Source organism: Berghia stephanieae, chromosome 7 (genome assembly GCF_034508935.2).
Source record: "Berghia stephanieae isolate SIO BIC M18660-M18661 chromosome 7, UCSD_Bste_1.3, whole genome shotgun sequence".
NCBI classification, from domain to species: domain Eukaryota; kingdom Metazoa; phylum Mollusca; class Gastropoda; order Nudibranchia; family Aeolidiidae; genus Berghia; species Berghia stephanieae.
The window spans coordinates 52,567,193-52,584,692 of NC_088366.1; the positions used below are offsets into that span (position 1 = coordinate 52,567,193).

Here is a 17,500-nt window from a genome sequence, read left to right on the forward strand (position 1 = left end):
TTATTGCTCTATTAAATTTACCATCCAATTGACTTCTAAGAACTTAGTATCACTTTGACTTGTATTAATGCTCTATTAAATTTACCATCCAATTGACTTCTAAGAACTTAGTATCACTTTGACTTGTATTAATGCTCTATCAAAATTACCATCCAATTGACTTCTAGTGTATTAATGCTCTATTAAATTACCATGCAATTGACTTCTAGTGTATTAATGCTCTATTAAATTACCATCCAATTGACTTCTAACAGCTTAGTATCACTCTGACTAGCTATTAATTCTCTATCAAAATTACCATCCAATTGACTTTATCTCCGTTGACCTCGCTAAAGATGAAAGGTACATCATAATTCAAGTACACGTGACCTTCTTTGATGGCTTTCAATGGAGCTGGACCACACCGCATCACACCTTGAACAGAATGGGTATGATTAAGGAGAGAGAGAGAGAGAGAGAGAGAGAGAGAGAGATAGAGAGAGAGAGAGATAGAGAGAAAGAGAGACAGAGAGAGAAAGAGAGAGAGATAGAGAGAGATAGAGAGAGGGAGATAGAGATAGAGAGAGAGAGATAGAGAGAGCGAGAGAGAGAGAGAGAGAGAGAGAGAGAGAGAGAGAGAAAGAGAGAGAAATGAAATGTGAATTACTCATATTCAAATAGAACTGAGACACATTATTCTAACATTTTAAAAATTCTTAGCTGTTGTAATTTATGTTGAATGTTATCTGATAATAATATAATGTTAATGAGATAACTCCTACTTTACTTTGCTCATTTTGTTTATTCTAGTGGTTATGTCCCTTAGACCGTTATACGCTGAGTGATACATCGTTTCTTTTCTCATTGATCCATTATTCTTATTGTGCTTATGATGATACATTTCCTGTTGTTGTTTCCTTGCAAGAAAATCAAGGTGTCAGTGCCTTTTCAGTTAATAAATATATGATCGAACGATCAATCCCTACTGTTTGTATTTTTATTTAACATCAGTATGGACCTACCAGCCAACAATTTATGTATTTATTTGTTTATTCATTTATTCATTCATTCATCATCATCATCATTGCCTTTTTCATCCTGGGTCAGGGTATAGGCCACAGACAAACAGTTTCCATCCTTCCTTATCCTGAGCTATCTTTTTAATCTCATTCTAGGTCTTACCACTTCTCTGTATATCAGCTTCTTTAATTCGTCTCCATGTTCCTCGTGGCCTTCCCCTTGATCTTCTGCCCTGAGGGTTCCAGTCCAATACTTTCTTTGTTATAGTGGAGTCGTTCTTTCTAAGCGTATGTCCAATCTACCTCCATCGTTCGTCTTCTTCCTATTTCCTCTCCCACTGGTTTCTGCTGTGTTCTTTTCCATACTTCTTCATTTTTTATTCTATCCATCCATTTTATTCTGAGTAGCTTACGCAGGCACCTGTTTACGAAAATCTGTACCCTCCTTATACATGCCTGTGATGCGTATTCATTCATTAACCAATAAATAATAAAATACCTTCACTGAGTTCCTGTGGCGTGGCATCGTGCGCCTGCCAGCCGTCGTAACCGTCTGGCAAGTCGAGCCTTTTGAACCAGGACTCATTCCAAACATGAAAGTTCCTGCAGGACGTGGTAAAAAAGAAATAATTCCGTGAACTTTTGAAGGTTAGAAAACAAATAATTATAGAGCACTATCCGGTGAATGTGTTCAAATCATTTTACAAGGAGGTCCAAGCTGACAGCAAGACTTAATATGAAGGAAGAAACATTTAGCCAGAAAGGCGTTATAATTTTATTTTTTTTTAGACAGAGATAATGCTGTTTTTCTTTGGGTTTTTAAAAAAAGAATTAATATGAATATTTAGTATATAACACATTACCATGCTCACTACTCTCCACAATGCTTTATTTATTCCTCCAGCAGGCCTTATGAAACCATATTTCCATTTATACAGTACCAGTTGCTGTCAGACATCTATTTTTTGCATAAAACTCCGTTAACACTCAATCGTTGCCTACAATCAGATGCTCATTTACACCGGAGTCGAGTGCGGTTATATGTGTAAAGTGCCTTACCCAAGGACACAATATTGGGATCAGAATTTCACACAATGGCTTTCTTCTATCCAGCAACTGACCATGATTAACATTGCTTGACTCTTGTGACAAGATGAGACACCGTTACCATTAAGTCACAGGGCCACACAATTATACCAGTAGATATTCATTTTTAAAACTATGAGTGGGGAGGGAATGGAATCAATATTACACCGATCTCAGCAGGACTCAAACTCTAGACCCTCCAGTCTGAAGGTGAGTGTCATACCACTAGGCAACATAGCATCACAATTATTGTAAATCATTGTTATTATTATTCAGAGGAGATGGAGACAAAACTTGAAAAAGGAGGAACATTTTGAATGAATGCCTCTGAGCCCCATTTTTACAGCATTAACACCAAACGAAAATAATGGTATTCACACGAGCAGAAGAAAAACCCACAGCCATCATAACAGTAGACGGCAAAGCAATAGAACAAGTACGGGCTTATAGATACATCGGCCAGTACATCACAGAAGATGGCAGATCTATTGCAGAGGTCAAAAGAAGGATCTTCATTGCCAAAAAAAAAACGTCATGAAAATGAGAAAAATCCTCACTAGCTTAAAACTATCAACAAAAACAAAAGTGCGTCTGGCTAAATGTTACGTATTATCCACATTCCTGTATGTCTGTGAAACATGGACCATAACGAAGGAGATTGAACACAATCTAAGTCCCCCCCCCCCCACCCCATCTCAATACTATAATTTTATGTTTTGTGTACTCTATATAGCCTAATACAAATTTTAACATCCATTTTTGTTGTTGAAAAACTAACTTCCTGTGACTTAAGTTCTTTTAGCACACTAGGCTCTTAAATTTAGCTACCTTCTGGAGGGTTGGAAACTGCGCCTGTTTGTTCCACCACACCTCAAGTATCTCGCTGTCAGTACATTAAAGGTGGAAATGTATTTTTTTTTTTTAAAAAGGAGGAAATTTAACCTCTGACTCCAAAATCGTGAATTTCCACGGATCCCAGGTCAATATTGGCATAAACCTATGCAGCCTTTATTGAATAGAATTTAGCCTTTAACTGTACATTACATAACGGCCAACTTTTCAAAGAGTCAAACTGTGACACCCGAACGCACAAAACCGTCTGACACAAAACAGCAATATGTTTGGACTATTATATAATTTAATCTAGACTTTTTTTTTAAACAAACAAAAAAACTTCAGATTTTATTTAGCACAATATCCACTAAACATGCTCAAAGTGCTTTACAAAGGTTTGATGATAAACAGCAACACGTAACACGTAGAGCAAGGCATGTTGTAGCCTGTCAGGCGTATTACAATATTTTCCAAGAGAGTCAACTCTGTTAACGGCCAAGTACTCATTTTACATCTGACTATGGTGAGAGAATGTGAGTTAAGAGCCTTTTCCAAGGACTCAACTATGTGCCAAGCAAGGCTCAAACCCAGGACCTACAAACTAAAAATGAATGTCATACCACAAAGATCTCATAGCTGCACTTAGTCGCATTTAGACCTTTTTCTGGTCTGTGTTTTAATTTGCCAGTCAAAAAAGCAACGACCCTGGGACATGCACGGGTAATTTCCATACACATAAACAATCCAATATTTTTTCACTTAATTTTATCAGAACAGTTAGCCGCTGTGTGTAAAGATAATATGAAATGTAAAAAACAAAACCCCAAACTGTCTGACCAGATAGAATCATCCATCCAAGTGACCGGCTCCCCATCACCGTCAAAGTGACTGTCGATGGTCATACTGCTGTCTGTATCGTGAGCTGACTCAAAATTGGTCACGGATCTAGTGGGAATTCCCAATGACCTCAACACTGAAACAAGAATATTATAGTATTAATTCACTCAATCCTAGAGATTTTTGCTACTTTTCATAATTGGAAAAAAATGAGTATGTACGTAGATAATTTTATTCAACTATTATTAACATGTAAAAACTAAAAACAATCGCTTTGATACTACGCCTATAATTTGTCTCAGGAAAATGTGATAAGTAGGCATGGGATAAATGTAACCAGGGGGAGCTACGGATATAGTCGGTGTTAGGGTTGAGTGAGTCTCAAGTCAAAATGCTTAAAAAGGAGGAGTATTTTGCTGCTTCAGGAGAAAGAGTATTTTATCATAAATAAAGTGGAGTAATAAATGCCCTAATTTTTAATGAAAATACTGGTTAAATATAGACAAAACATACTATAAAAAGGGGGAAAATGCTAAAGAACGAATAAACATGGATCAGTCCCTTTCAACCAGACTGTTTACAATGAATGTTGAAGATGTATAAAGCCCTGCCTACTTTTCAGGGGTAATATCACAGTAAACATTATAACTGTCTTTAAAATCCACCAACCTGTCCATGATAAGTGAAAACTATGCATTTAACTCCTTTATAGGCTAGCAGCTCTGGCACCAGAAATTCGTTTTCAAGAGGTTTTATTGAATTAAAAATCTTGAAAAAGGTCTCAGAATGGAGTCGAAAATTCGTAGTTCTACAGAATTTTCATAGTGGTTGGCAGGTATGTGTATAGATACTACTGAGGGCCTGCAGCCCAAGCTGAGGAAAATAGAATAGGACTTGAAATAGCGGAAATTTGAGAACTTTGTATTAACTCTTTTCAGTGCCATTGGCCGCACGGTGCGGCCAGAGAAGAATCTGTTCTACTGTCCAATGGCCGGTCTTGAAAGGCAAAAACCATAGTGTAATCCAATCCTGCTTTCTACAAAAGTACTATAAATTGAACCAATAGTATCATTTCTTTCATCAGAACATTCAATTGGCCCTGGGATGGGGGGGGGGGGGGTATTTCATTTGAGATTTTGCGCTGAATTCGAATGTCGCTTTGTCTTAGCTTGTCATTCTCCATGCTGCCTCAATCAGGTGTCAGCCATTTTGTGACGGAAATTCGAATTTAAGATCAGCGCTCAAAGAGTTAAAAACTAAATTGAATAAAGAAAATTCTCTTAATTCATCTTCAGCAGAAATTTTTTTATTGCATTAAGCGGACAAGAGTAATTTCTCACTATCCTTTGGATCGGATGCAGAGGCTCCTACCCTTCCGCTTTTAGCGGAATCATTCCGCTTAATTGGTCTACATTCCGCGATTCCGCATTCAAGGCAAACATTCCGCTTTTCAATCAAGAAAAATAATTTTTTAAATGTTAGCTATGGTTTATTTCATCATCATCCTCTATGGTCAATCAACACACATTTTGTATGTCTGACTATTCCCTTCATAGTGTGTGCAGTTGATGTCAGATAATATCCTGACAAGATTAAATCCACCCATTCAATGATTTGCTCTGAGACTGCCAGGGCCTGTATTATTATTAGACCCCCTTTTTAGTCTTTAAACAATCTGCAGTTTTGTAGACATTTTATATTGTATCATTTGAGGTCTTTGGATTGTCTATTACATTATCTGCAGCAAATCAAGTTGTAGTTAATATTAGTAAGTTGATTCCGCTTTTTATGTACTATGATTCCTCTTTGGGGCTATTGGGGGTAGGAGCCTATGCGGATGTTAGTTCATTGCAAAGTACATTCCACCAATGTATGTATTCCAATATATTTTTCTTCAACAGAGAGGATGTTCGAAAATTTTAGTCATCAATCTGTTTTTTAGTAACGTATTTATGTTTTTATTGCATTTTGTCATTGGCTGAAGTAGGGTTTAGAGCCCGAAACATTCTGTGTATGGTATTTTGTTCTATTTTGAAGTTGTTCGTATTCACTTTTGTTTATTACTTTTTATAGTCCACAGTTTCTATCAGCTTTGTATCACTTTTACTTTTTCATTTGATAATTTAATCATGTTTATACATTAATCAAGTTATGGATTGGGGGGGGGGGGGGGTCCTGATAGCTCAGTTGACAGAGCACTCGCTTCACACACAAGGTGACCAAGATCGATCCCGGGTGCAGTCAATAATTTTTTCTGATCCTCCTGTCCACCCAGGGTAGCTGGATCTGTTAGATCTGGTGGAAACAACTTTGCGATAGACTAGCATCCTATCTAAAGGATAGCAAGCAATTGCTATTGTCTATTTCACGCTACAGAAACAAGGATGAAATCTGGCTCCGTGGGACGATTGAGCTTAAAATTTTTTTTTTTAATTGAGCTTTTATATAGAGCAATATCCACTAAACGCGCTCAAAGTGCTTTACAAGGGGTCCCTGACCAACAACAACATTTAACACGAAGAATAGGACATGTAGCAATGACTATGAAAAATGTTTTTTTCTCTTTTTGAGGAAAATTTTTGTCTAAAATCAAAGCCCTATCTCCACTGAGTAAAAATGTTTTTGAATTTTGAAAATCCATTCATAAATAAACAAGTTATGCAGTTTCAAATGTGTCATTTATTTGGATGACCCGCAAAGAGGAAAAAAAAACGCGAAAATATGGGACGCTTTTTCGGCATTTTTTTTTCAACCTTTGGTTGTATCTTGCGTAATAAGTGTGAAACTTGAAGAGCAAATTAGGATGGTGTTTTGTAAAATACGGGAAAAGTACTCGTCATATTCATATGAAATTTTACAACCAAAAAGAAGAAATGTTCATGTATTACCTTGTCAGCGACAAAACCTCCACGCCCGGTAGTTTTAGAAATATTTTACTCCAAAGAGTAAAAATCTATTTTTAACAGTCTTCTGGTAATCGCACGAGTTTTGTCGCTTGACATAATCTAAAATGACCTTTTTTCTAACTGTGTGCCAACTTTCAGTCATATTCATCGATAAAAAGCGTCGTAATTAATTTTTTAAAATAGCATATACGAAACGGCTTCGTCCCATATTTTGACGCGAAAAAGAGGCCCAAAGATTTGTGCGGGATAGTCATTGCTAGGACATGACGCCTGTTAGGCGATATTACAATTTTTTTTCGGACAGAGACTCATTTTACACCTGAGTATGGTGAGAGAATGTGAGTAAAGAGCCTTCTCCAAGGACTCAACTATGCGCCAAGCGAGACTCGAACTCAGGACCTTCCAATCGAAAGCGAGTGTCATAGCACTAGACCACATAGCCGCAATGGCTCAGAAGGACTACTTATGAGAGTTTAGTTTTGGATGAATCATTTGTGACCTTCGCCTCAAAACGGTATTAAGTCGGGATGGCTAAGATATTGAAAATTGAATTTATAGCCAGAAATATCAGACTTGTGTTGATTTTGTATGTTTTATTAAGGAGAATGGACACCATATTTTAGAGTGCTAATGCCAACAATTTATATTTTTGACCAGGTTAACATTTAATTCGGCTTTTAAGCATATGGTTCGTTCTGACATAATACTGTTTTGAGACGATGGGTCACATTTTGAATAAGCTGTAACATAACTGAAATAGATAACTGCAAGCCAGGAAACAGTAGGTGGCGGGAAATGGGCGACCGTCAATCATGAAAGAGACTGTGGGAAAGACAGAATGAAGGCTACTTGACTAAACCCTATAAAAATTAATTATATGAGGAACATGCATCTGCAGCTCAACTCCTGATGTTATGCAGCTGACAAGGAATACAGGTTAGGGTGGGAAGACAGACCAGAGACTCCTCAGCATGCCATGACAAACAAAAAAATAAGCTGTAAATGTTGTCTGCTCCTTACGTGAAGTCATGACTCCAGAGAAAACCCAACACTGTCCAAACTTGACGGACTTTCTGTGTTCCATGAAAGCCTTGATGATCTTGACACTGCCCGTCCATACCCAGGGTAAGACGCAGTCCTTGGGGTATTCCTCTGTCCATCTGCCCTCCAGTAAACCGCAGTCATCCATGCTGTTTGCCTGTTGATGAAGATGATGGTGGTGGTTGTTGTTGGTGGTGGGATGGTGGTATGGTGGTTGGTGGTGATGATGGTTGTTGGTAGTGGTGATGGTGGTTGTTGGTGGTGGTGATGGTGATAGTCGGTGGTGGTGATGGTGGTGGTTGGTGGTGGTGACTGTGGTGGTTGATGGTGGTGATGGTGGTGGTGATGGTGATGGTTGGTGGTTTGGTGGTGGTGATGATGGTTGTTGGTGGTGGTGATGGTGATGATGGTCGGTGGTGGTGGTGATGATGATGATGATGATGATGATGATGATGATGATGATGATGATGATGATGATGATGATAATAAAATTGATAAAATAGTAAGATTATAATGACAATGATGATTAGTATGATCGAAGATTGCAAAGTTGATAATGATGATAAAAGGATGAAGAAGAGGACGATGATGATAATGACGATGATGACAATAATGATGTCACATACCAATGCTGACAAAGCCCTGACAAAGGTGACAGGATTAGCCCTTGCGGTGTCTCCAATCTCCGCCTCGTCCAACAAAGACAGGGCTGCCTCCAACACTGCCTCCTCAAACTGGTCCAGGAAAATAAAGAAGAAAAAAAAATCTACAGCTTTTATATAGATAGTATGCGCTTGGCTATGAAGCTCATAATATTGCCATCTGGAAGTATAACGGACCAATACACAAAACTATGTGTAACTTGAACATTTATAGTCTGGTTAATACAGTTAAGTGAGAATTACTCATAAACGCGGATGGCAAAAAACAATAGCAAAGACCTGAGTGACGTCATCTTCGTTCTATCTATAGGGTAATATCCACTAAACCTTCTCAAAGCGCTTTACAAGAGGTCCCAGGCCAACAGCAACACGTAACATGTAGGACGGGACATTATGCCTGTTAGGCGATATTACTATTTTATTCGGACAGAGAAAACACTGTGAACAGCCAGGTACTCATTTTACACCTAAGTAAAGTGAGAGAATGTGAGTAAAGAACCTTTTCCAAGGACTCAACTATACGCCAAGCGAGGCTCAAACCCAGGACCTTCCAATCTAAAAGCGAGTGTCATAACACAAGATCACATGGCTGCAAAAGAATAGGTTATCATGATATTAAATGAATGCTGTTGACGTCATGCGATTCTTTGTTATTGTTTTTAGAACACCACTTGGGTGATTAGTTCTCACTAACTTCTCCCTAACATACGAAAAACGTTTAATATTACGCATATTTTTGTTCAATGGTAAAACTGATCTTGTGGATAGAATTGGTGAGTATTTTACTTAAATGCTTACCATCAATTGCAAAAACTCCCTTACAAATCAACTTAATATCTTCTCCATCCTATCCTCCAGCACACACAGACACTTTCACTCTTATGGATAAATATCCCACTCACATTGCCATTTATCAGTAGTTTCAATTTTCCAAGGCGATTTTAACATCTTATTTGTGACCTCTGCCTCAAAACGGTATTAAGTCGGGGTGATTAAGATGCTAACAACGGACTTTATAGACACAAATATCAGACTTGGGTTGAGTTTGTATGCTTTATAGAGGAGAATGAATATCAGATTTTAGAGTGCTGAAAATCAACAATTCAAATTTTTGATCAGTTTCATTTTAATTTGACCTTTTAGCATTTGGTTCAGCCCGACATAATCCTGTTTTGAGACGATGGGTTACATTTCTCCATTTGGATGACACAAAAAAAAAGATCATTAGGTAGGAGGAAAGATGCAGTCTTTTGAAGTGAAAGTACACAATTTCTGAATAAGGACAAAATTGCTTGGCAATTTTAAAAACTTAACAAAAAAACTTGAGCTTTTATATAGCGCAATATCCACTAAACGTGCTCAAAGCGTTTTACAATTTTACAAACGTCACCATTTATTGTGATTAGATAGACAAAGGTTCCAACTGGTGGGTCTCGTGTGAGACTGCGGAGAGCGGTAAGGGCTGCCTGTGAAGCCTGGGATCGTGAAAATACTAACGAAAAGGTGAAAATGGAAAGGCTCTGGTTAGGAAGAGTACAGACAAAAAAATGGACGTTTCGAGTTCAAACCCTTTGTCAGCAAAACAATAAACAAAAGGTTTACCAACAAAGGGTTTGTACCCGAAACGGCCAATGTGTGTACTGTTCCCATCAGAAGCCTTTCCATTTTAATAATAATAATAATAATAATAATAATAATAATAATAATAATAATAATAATAATAATAATAATAATAATAATAATAATAATAATAATAATAATAATATACTTATATAGTGCCCATTAATCCACTGACAAGTGTTCTATGGTGCTTAACAGTCCCTCAGACATCATAAACTATCATACACACTAAGATGCGTACAAACATACACCTATCCACTCAAACCCACATACGGAAACTTCTCTGTATATAGATAGTATGCAGATGACGTCACTCATGTCTTTGTTATTGTTTTTGCCATCCGCATTTCTGAGTTGTTCTCACTAAACTGTATTAACAAGACTATAAAAGTTCATGGTTACACAGAGTTTGTGTGTTGGTCCGCTATACTTCCGGATGGCAATGTTGTGAACTCCTTGACCAAGCGCATTCTATCTATACATACGCAAACTATTTACATACACATTTCTAAACTATCTTCACTAAATTAAAACATAAAGCATATTAATTGTTCAAATAAGCTCTTCTTAATAATTCAGTTTTTAATTTCTTTATAAAGGTATCTAAATTTTCACTGTTTTTGGTATTATATGAAAGGGAATTCCACAACCTAGGCGCAGTCACTCTGAAGAATTTGTTGTGAAACAAAGACTTAGAGGGTACATCTGTCATAAGATGCATATTGTTTGGTCTCAGCGATCTACCAGGTCTATGTGCGGCTATGTGGTCTAGTGGTATGACACTCGCTTTCGGATCAGAAGGTCCTGGGTTCGAACCTCGCTCAACGCATAGTTGAGTCCTTGGAAAAGACTCTTTACTCACATTCTCTGTTGCTGTTGACCAGGGACCCTTTGTGTAGCGCTTTGAGCACATTTAGTGGATATTGCGCTATATATTAAAAAAAGCTCAATATTGAGACATCAGTTCATTTAAATAGGAGTGGTGTCAGGCCCTGAAAGGAGCAATAACAATAACATAAAATTTGAACTCAATGCACTGCTTCACTGGCAGTCAATTTTCACCTTTTCGTTAGTACTCTCCGAAACTGTGGTGATACAGTCAATGTCACCAGTTACCATGGTATGGATGTACTACGAGACTGTGGTGCTACAGTCAAGGTCACCAGTTCCATGGTATGGATGTGCGATGAGACTGTGGTGATACAGTCAATGTCACCAGTTACCATGGTATGGATGTACTACGAGACTGTGGTGCTACAGTCAAGGTCACCAGTTCCATGGTATGGATGTGCGATGAGACTCTGGTGATACAGTCAAATCACCAGTTACCATGGTATGGATGTACTATGAGTCTGTGGTGCTACAGTCAAGGTCACAAGTTACCATGGTATGGCTGTGCTATGAGACTGTGGTGCTACAGTCAAGGTCACCAGTTATCATGATGGCTGTACTATGAGACTGCGGTGCTACAGTCAAGGTCACCAGTTCTAAAATCATGTGATTGGTGAATTAATTTGCTGTTAGATCTTTCTGTTCTTTTTTGCAGAGAGCTATGTGGACTTGTAGCTTGACACTCGCTTTTGGAACAGAAAGTCCTGGGTTCGAGTTCCAGCCTCTCCCAGCACATAGTTGAGTCCTTGGAAAAGGCTTTTTACTCACATTCTCTCACCATAATCAGGTGTAAAATGAGTACCTGGCTATCAACAGCATTGTATCTGCCCGAAAAAATTGTAAAATCGCCTAAAGGCATCATGTCTCATTCTACATGTTAAGTGTTACTCTGTGGAAGGGACCCTCTGTAAAGCAATTTGAGCAAGTGCAGTGAATATTGCGATGTATAAAAGCTAAAGTTGATTTGTTTTTTTGTTTGTTTTTTTTTTTGTTTTATATTGATTTGGTTGTTTTATTCATAATAGAGCCATATTTATATATTATGTTTATAGAAGGGACATGACCTGCATTTATGCCTATCGTCAACGCACTCAATGCCAATACGGGAAATCCTTACCTGACCAAAATACCAAGGCCTGCCGCTATGATTGTAAGCAGATCCAACCCAGATGCGTCCATGGTCATTCAAAACGTATTCCTGTCTCTCCCTCTCGTCTGACATATACACCACATCATCTGTGAATGGCATGAGAGAAAAATTCAATTTGAATGACATCGAGCATAAACTTAAATTTAACATATACACCACATCGTCTGTGAAAGACACGAGAGATAAATTCAATTTGACAGATACATTACATGTAATTGACATAGGACATTAACTTCAATTTAACATATACGCCACATCAAGAAGAAGAAGAAGAAGAAGAAGAAGAAGAAGAAGAAGAAGAAGAAGAAGAAGAAGAAGAAGAAGAAGAAGAAGAAGAAGAAAAAGAAAAAGAAGAAGAAGAAGAAGAAGAAGAAGAAGAAGAAGAAGAAGAAGAAGAAGAAGAAGAAGAAGAAGAAGAAGAAGAAGAAGAAGAAGATCCGACTTGGATCATTCGTTTTTCCCTGTAGCTCATCAATTACAATTTCTGGATTTCTTTCTGGCACAAAAAAAAAATATCCATTGATTCATCAATTTGACTTTCTCGGTCACTGTAATCTACAAACTTTCTCAACTTCACACGGGATCGAACCCAGTGATTTGCATATGAAGCGAGTGTTTTACAATCTGATGAACTATCGGGACCCTCCGGAGCAATGATCATCATCATCTTGTCAGCTGATCCTGCGTAGGACGTTGCTTCCCAAACTTTCTTGCAAAACAGATTACGGATTTCCGCCAGTCTACTCGCTTGAGTTGTTGTCATTAGTGCTGGGCGGGTACCCGGATACCCGCGGGTACCCGCGGGTAATAACGTTAAACCGGGTACTCGGGTAAAATGGGCGGGTAGCGGGTACCCGCTTCAACAAATCGAAACCGAACTGAGAGTGATAATTGGATGTAATACAATTTTGATTTACATATTTACATTTACATGACATTTTTTCAAAAGATTTTCCTCCTTTATTTTTCAATTACATTGATTTTTTTTTTTTGCTTTTATTTGTTAACACACATATGATTCAATTTTGGAATCAACAGATTATGACTATAGAATCTATTAGTTCTTATCTTTTAAAGGAATCTCAGGTTTTTAAAAAGTTTTTTTGTTTGATTTTTTTTTTCATTGTAATTAATTATCCTTGTTTCTTTCTCCAGTTTCGTTTCATTTGTTGTAATAAATAATAAATAATAAACGAATATTTAAAAAATTTAAGAATTTTTAACCCCCCCCCCCCCCCCCAAAAAAAAAAAAAATAATTTTTGGTCAAAAAGTCACTCCTGCCACGGGTACCCGCGGGTACCCGGGTAATCAGCCCACTACCCGGGTCTACCCGGGTATTACCCGGGTAATAATTTGAGCGGGTAATCCCAGCACTGGTTGTCATTCCCAGCCATTCACATATATCTTGTTCCCAGCTTCTTGTTGGTCTACCTCTCTTTCTCTTGCCGTCTACCTTGTCTGCAGAATGTGCTTTTCTAATGATTCGTGGCAAGTCGTATGGCCAAAATAGTTCAGTTTCAATTTCTTTACAGTTTGAAGAAGAATTGGTGATTTTATTCTGGAGCAATGATAACTTACGTAAATTCCAAGGGTTGAAAAGAATGATAAATTCCTGGTCTTCCACTTCATGGCGACTCAGAGATTCTTGCTTGCCATTCAATAATGTCTCTACAAACATTCCATACCTTCGGAGAAACAAAAAATGAGTATATAACAAAGGAACATTTATGTAACGCGGCTATGTGGTCTAGTGGTATGACGCTCGCTTTAGGATCGGAAGGTCCTGGGTTCTAGCCTCGCGCTCGGCGCATAGTTGAGTCCTAGGAAAAGGCTCTTTACTCACATTCTCTCACCGTACTCAGGTGTAAAATGAGTAACTGGCCGTTAACAGCTGTGTCTTTGTGCGAAAAATTGTAATATCGCCTAACAGCATGTCCCGTCTTACATGTTAAATGTTGCTGTTGACCAGGGACTCCTCGTACAGCGCTTTGAGCACATTTATGGATATTGCGCTATATAAAGCTCAATTTTAATTTTCAATTTTAACGCATCTCTAAGGAATCACCATTCTCAATGTGCTTCATACTGTTTCATTTATTTCCCATCTAGGTCATATTTCCATCTCAAACAGTACCAATCGCCTGTTAGGTATTTTTTATAGTAACACTCATACAATATTTGTCATTATCTATAACCAGGTACACATTCACACCTGACTAGAATGGGGTAATGTGTATGTATCGAAGCAGGATGATTCTTTCTCGGCGCAAAGTTGAGTCCTTGGAAAAAGCTCTGTACTCACATTTTCTCAACATAGTCAGTCGTACAATAAGTACCCAGCCATATAGATAGTTCGAAGATGACGTCACTCAGGTCTTTGTTATTGTTTTTTGCCATCCGCGTTTATGAGTAATGCTCACTGAACTGTATTAACCTGACTATAAACGTTTATGGATACACACAGTTTTGTGTGTTGGTCCGTTATACTTCCGGATGGCAATGTTATGAGCTTCTTAGCCAAGCGCATACTATCTATACAGCATTGTCTCTATCCGGAAAAATTAATTGTAATATTGCCTAGCACACATCATGTCACATCCTGCATGATAAGTCTTGCTGTCAGCAAGGGACGCCCTGTAAAGCGCTTTAGCCTGTTAAGTGGATGTTACGCACAATAAAAGCTCAAATTTGGGGGGGGGGGGGGGGGGTAAATAGTGCAGCTCCCCATGTGCTCTTGTGGCATTTATATAATACTACTACTACTACTACTACTACTACTACTACTACTACTACTACTACTACTACTACTACTACTACTACTACTACTACTACTACTACTACTACTACTAACTACTACTACTACTACTACTACTACTACTACTACTACTACTATACTACTACTACTACTACTACTACTACTACTACTAATAATAATAATAATAATAATAATATAATAATAATAATAATAATAATAATAATAATAATAAAAATAATAATAATAATACCCAAGAGGCAGCAGGTGACAGCAGGGGGGGTGGGGGGGGGGATAGTGCAGCTCCCCGTGTGCTCTTGTGGCATTTATATATTATTAATAATACTCTACTACTATCTGGATATATAGTACTATAATACTATTACTATCTACTACTACTACTACTACTACTACTACTACTACTACTACTACTACTACTACTACTACTAATACTACTACTACTACTACTACTACTACTACTACTACTACTACTAATAATAATAATAATAATAATAATAATAATAATAATAATAATATAATAATAATAATAATAAATAATAATAATAATAATAATAATAATAATAATAATAATAATAATAAATAATAATATAAATAATAATAATAATAATAATAATATAATAATAATAAAATAATAATAATAAATAATAATATAATAATAATAATAATAATAATAATAATAATAATAATAATAATAATAATAATAATAATAATAATAATATAATAATAATAATAATAATAATGATAATAATAATAATAATAATCATAATAATAACAATAACAATAATAATAGTAATAATAATACTCAAGAGGCAGCCGGTGACAAATTACCTCCCCACATATGCATTGGGCGGCGCTGTGATGTCCACATCAACTTTGGATTCATTAACACCAGATACCTTAGCACTCCATTTTCTAGGGGAGAAAACCACTTCGCTTCCATCAAAGTTCAGTTTTACTCGCAGTAGCGTCCCTTTACTTTCTTTGGGCTGGTTTCCTGGAAAAGTTGAATCACAACTTCTTAAATTATTTGTTGTAAATGTCTTAAAAAGTAAATAAATATATAAATAAATAAATAAAGCATTGTGTCCTGAATTTAGATTTCGTTAATAGTATTTACTTCCTTTTTTAACTATATCACAATCTTTTTCAATATCTAAAACTACCAACAATAACAAATATAAATAAAAAATAAAATTTTTTAAAAGTAAGAGAGAAAGGAGCGGGCCTCACACTTTATTAAAGTTGAGTTAAATGAGTTGGTTGATGAGAGCGATTTTTTTCTATTTCTTAAACTTCAAAATATTATTTAAACATCTTATTTTAAGCTTTACAGCTCTTAAAAACATTTGGCCGCAGTCTTTATGTCAACAAAGCAAGACAAAGACAGGGGCCTCGCTGCTGTAACAATGCCAAAATGCGGCTAGGTGTTCTAGTGGTACGACACTCAGTTTTGCTCAGCGTATAGTTGAGCCCTTGGAAAATGCTCTTTACTCACATTCTCTCATCATACTCAGGTGTAAATTGAGTACCTGGCCGTTACCGCGTTGCCTGCCAGAAGAAAAAAAAATGAAATACCGCCTAACAGGCGTCATCTCTCGTTCTACATGTCACGTGTTGCTGTTGGTCGAGGACGCTTTGTAAAGAAATTTGAGCACGTTCAGTGGATATTGCGCTATATAAGAGCTCAAATCAACAACAGCTGGCCACAGTCTCTATGTTAAAAAAATATGACGACGACCGGGACCTCGCTGATGCACCAGTGCCTTAAACTCAATGTTTTTTATCTGGTTTATTCCGGCACAAAAACAATGCAATGCGGCTATGTGGTCTTGTGGTATGACACTCGCTTTCGGGTCGGAAGGTCCTGGGTTTGAGCCTCGCTCGGTGCATAGTTGAGTCCTTGGAAAAAGCTCTTTACTCACATTCTCTCACCGTACTCAGGTGTAAAATGAGTATCTGGCCGTTAACAGCGTTGTCTCTGTCCAAAAAAAATATTATAATATCGCCTTACAGGCGTCATGTCTTGTCCTAAATGTTAAATGTTGCTGTTGGACAGGGACCCCTTGTAAAGCGCTTTGAGCACTTTTAGTGGATATTGCTCTATATAAAGGCTCAATTTATATTTTTAAAAGATTTAAACAGTGGGTAATATTTACATTTACATACCAAAGGCAAACTGTAGTGTGATGACGTCAGCAGCTTGGTCGACTTTCCGGTCGAACTCAAAGGTCAAGGTGAAATGTTGACCCCTCCTGACAACAAGGTCTTCCTGGTCATAGTTCTCTGTGCGATGGTGTACCTCATTGGTCTCTTTGTTCAAGTTAACACTGATCACATCCAACGATTCTCCCGGGGCTGAGGAGAAGTTATTGTTGTCATTCATAAAAATATGTTTAGAAAAACAAACAAACAAAAACAAAAACCCGACGTGAACAGCAGCCATCGTTAACTTAGACACTAGAACCGCTTAGACTTATAGTTTGACGTCATTTTTTAAGTTTGTGGACCGCCCAGTGAGTTGTCTTTAGTAGTGCTCATGGAAACCAGTGATCCCATTGGTTTAACTATTGAATACAACTCACGATTTGTTTTCTTTTGTGGCCAAAGACTTGTATTTTGACGTAATTTGTTGGTCAGTGTCAGGCTATAAGTTAACGATGGATACGCGTGAACTAATTTGCAAAGGAAGAGAGGATGTCGA

At 37.3% G+C, this 17,500-nt stretch overlaps 1 protein-coding gene across 3 annotated transcripts in view; it reads right to left on the bottom strand.

Moving 5' to 3' along the window:
• Positions 1–17,500, bottom strand: part of LOC144977471 (hemocyte protein-glutamine gamma-glutamyltransferase-like) — a 56,729-nt gene that overhangs the window by 16,200 nt on the left and 23,029 nt on the right. For all 3 annotated transcript variants that reach the window (XM_078922721.1, XM_078922722.1, XM_078922720.1), the window contains exons 4-12: positions 16,966–17,154; positions 15,628–15,793; positions 13,605–13,711; positions 11,993–12,111; positions 8,329–8,436; positions 7,682–7,859; positions 3,756–3,891; positions 1,498–1,601; positions 299–414 (exon numbers count right to left, since the gene is read on the bottom strand). In XM_078922721.1, the coding sequence (XP_078778847.1) occupies positions 299–414; positions 1,498–1,601; positions 3,756–3,891; positions 7,682–7,859; positions 8,329–8,436; positions 11,993–12,111; positions 13,605–13,711; positions 15,628–15,793; positions 16,966–17,154 (1,223 nt within the window). The remainder of the gene's footprint in view (positions 1–298; positions 415–1,497; positions 1,602–3,755; positions 3,892–7,681; positions 7,860–8,328; positions 8,437–11,992; positions 12,112–13,604; positions 13,712–15,627; positions 15,794–16,965; positions 17,155–17,500) is intronic.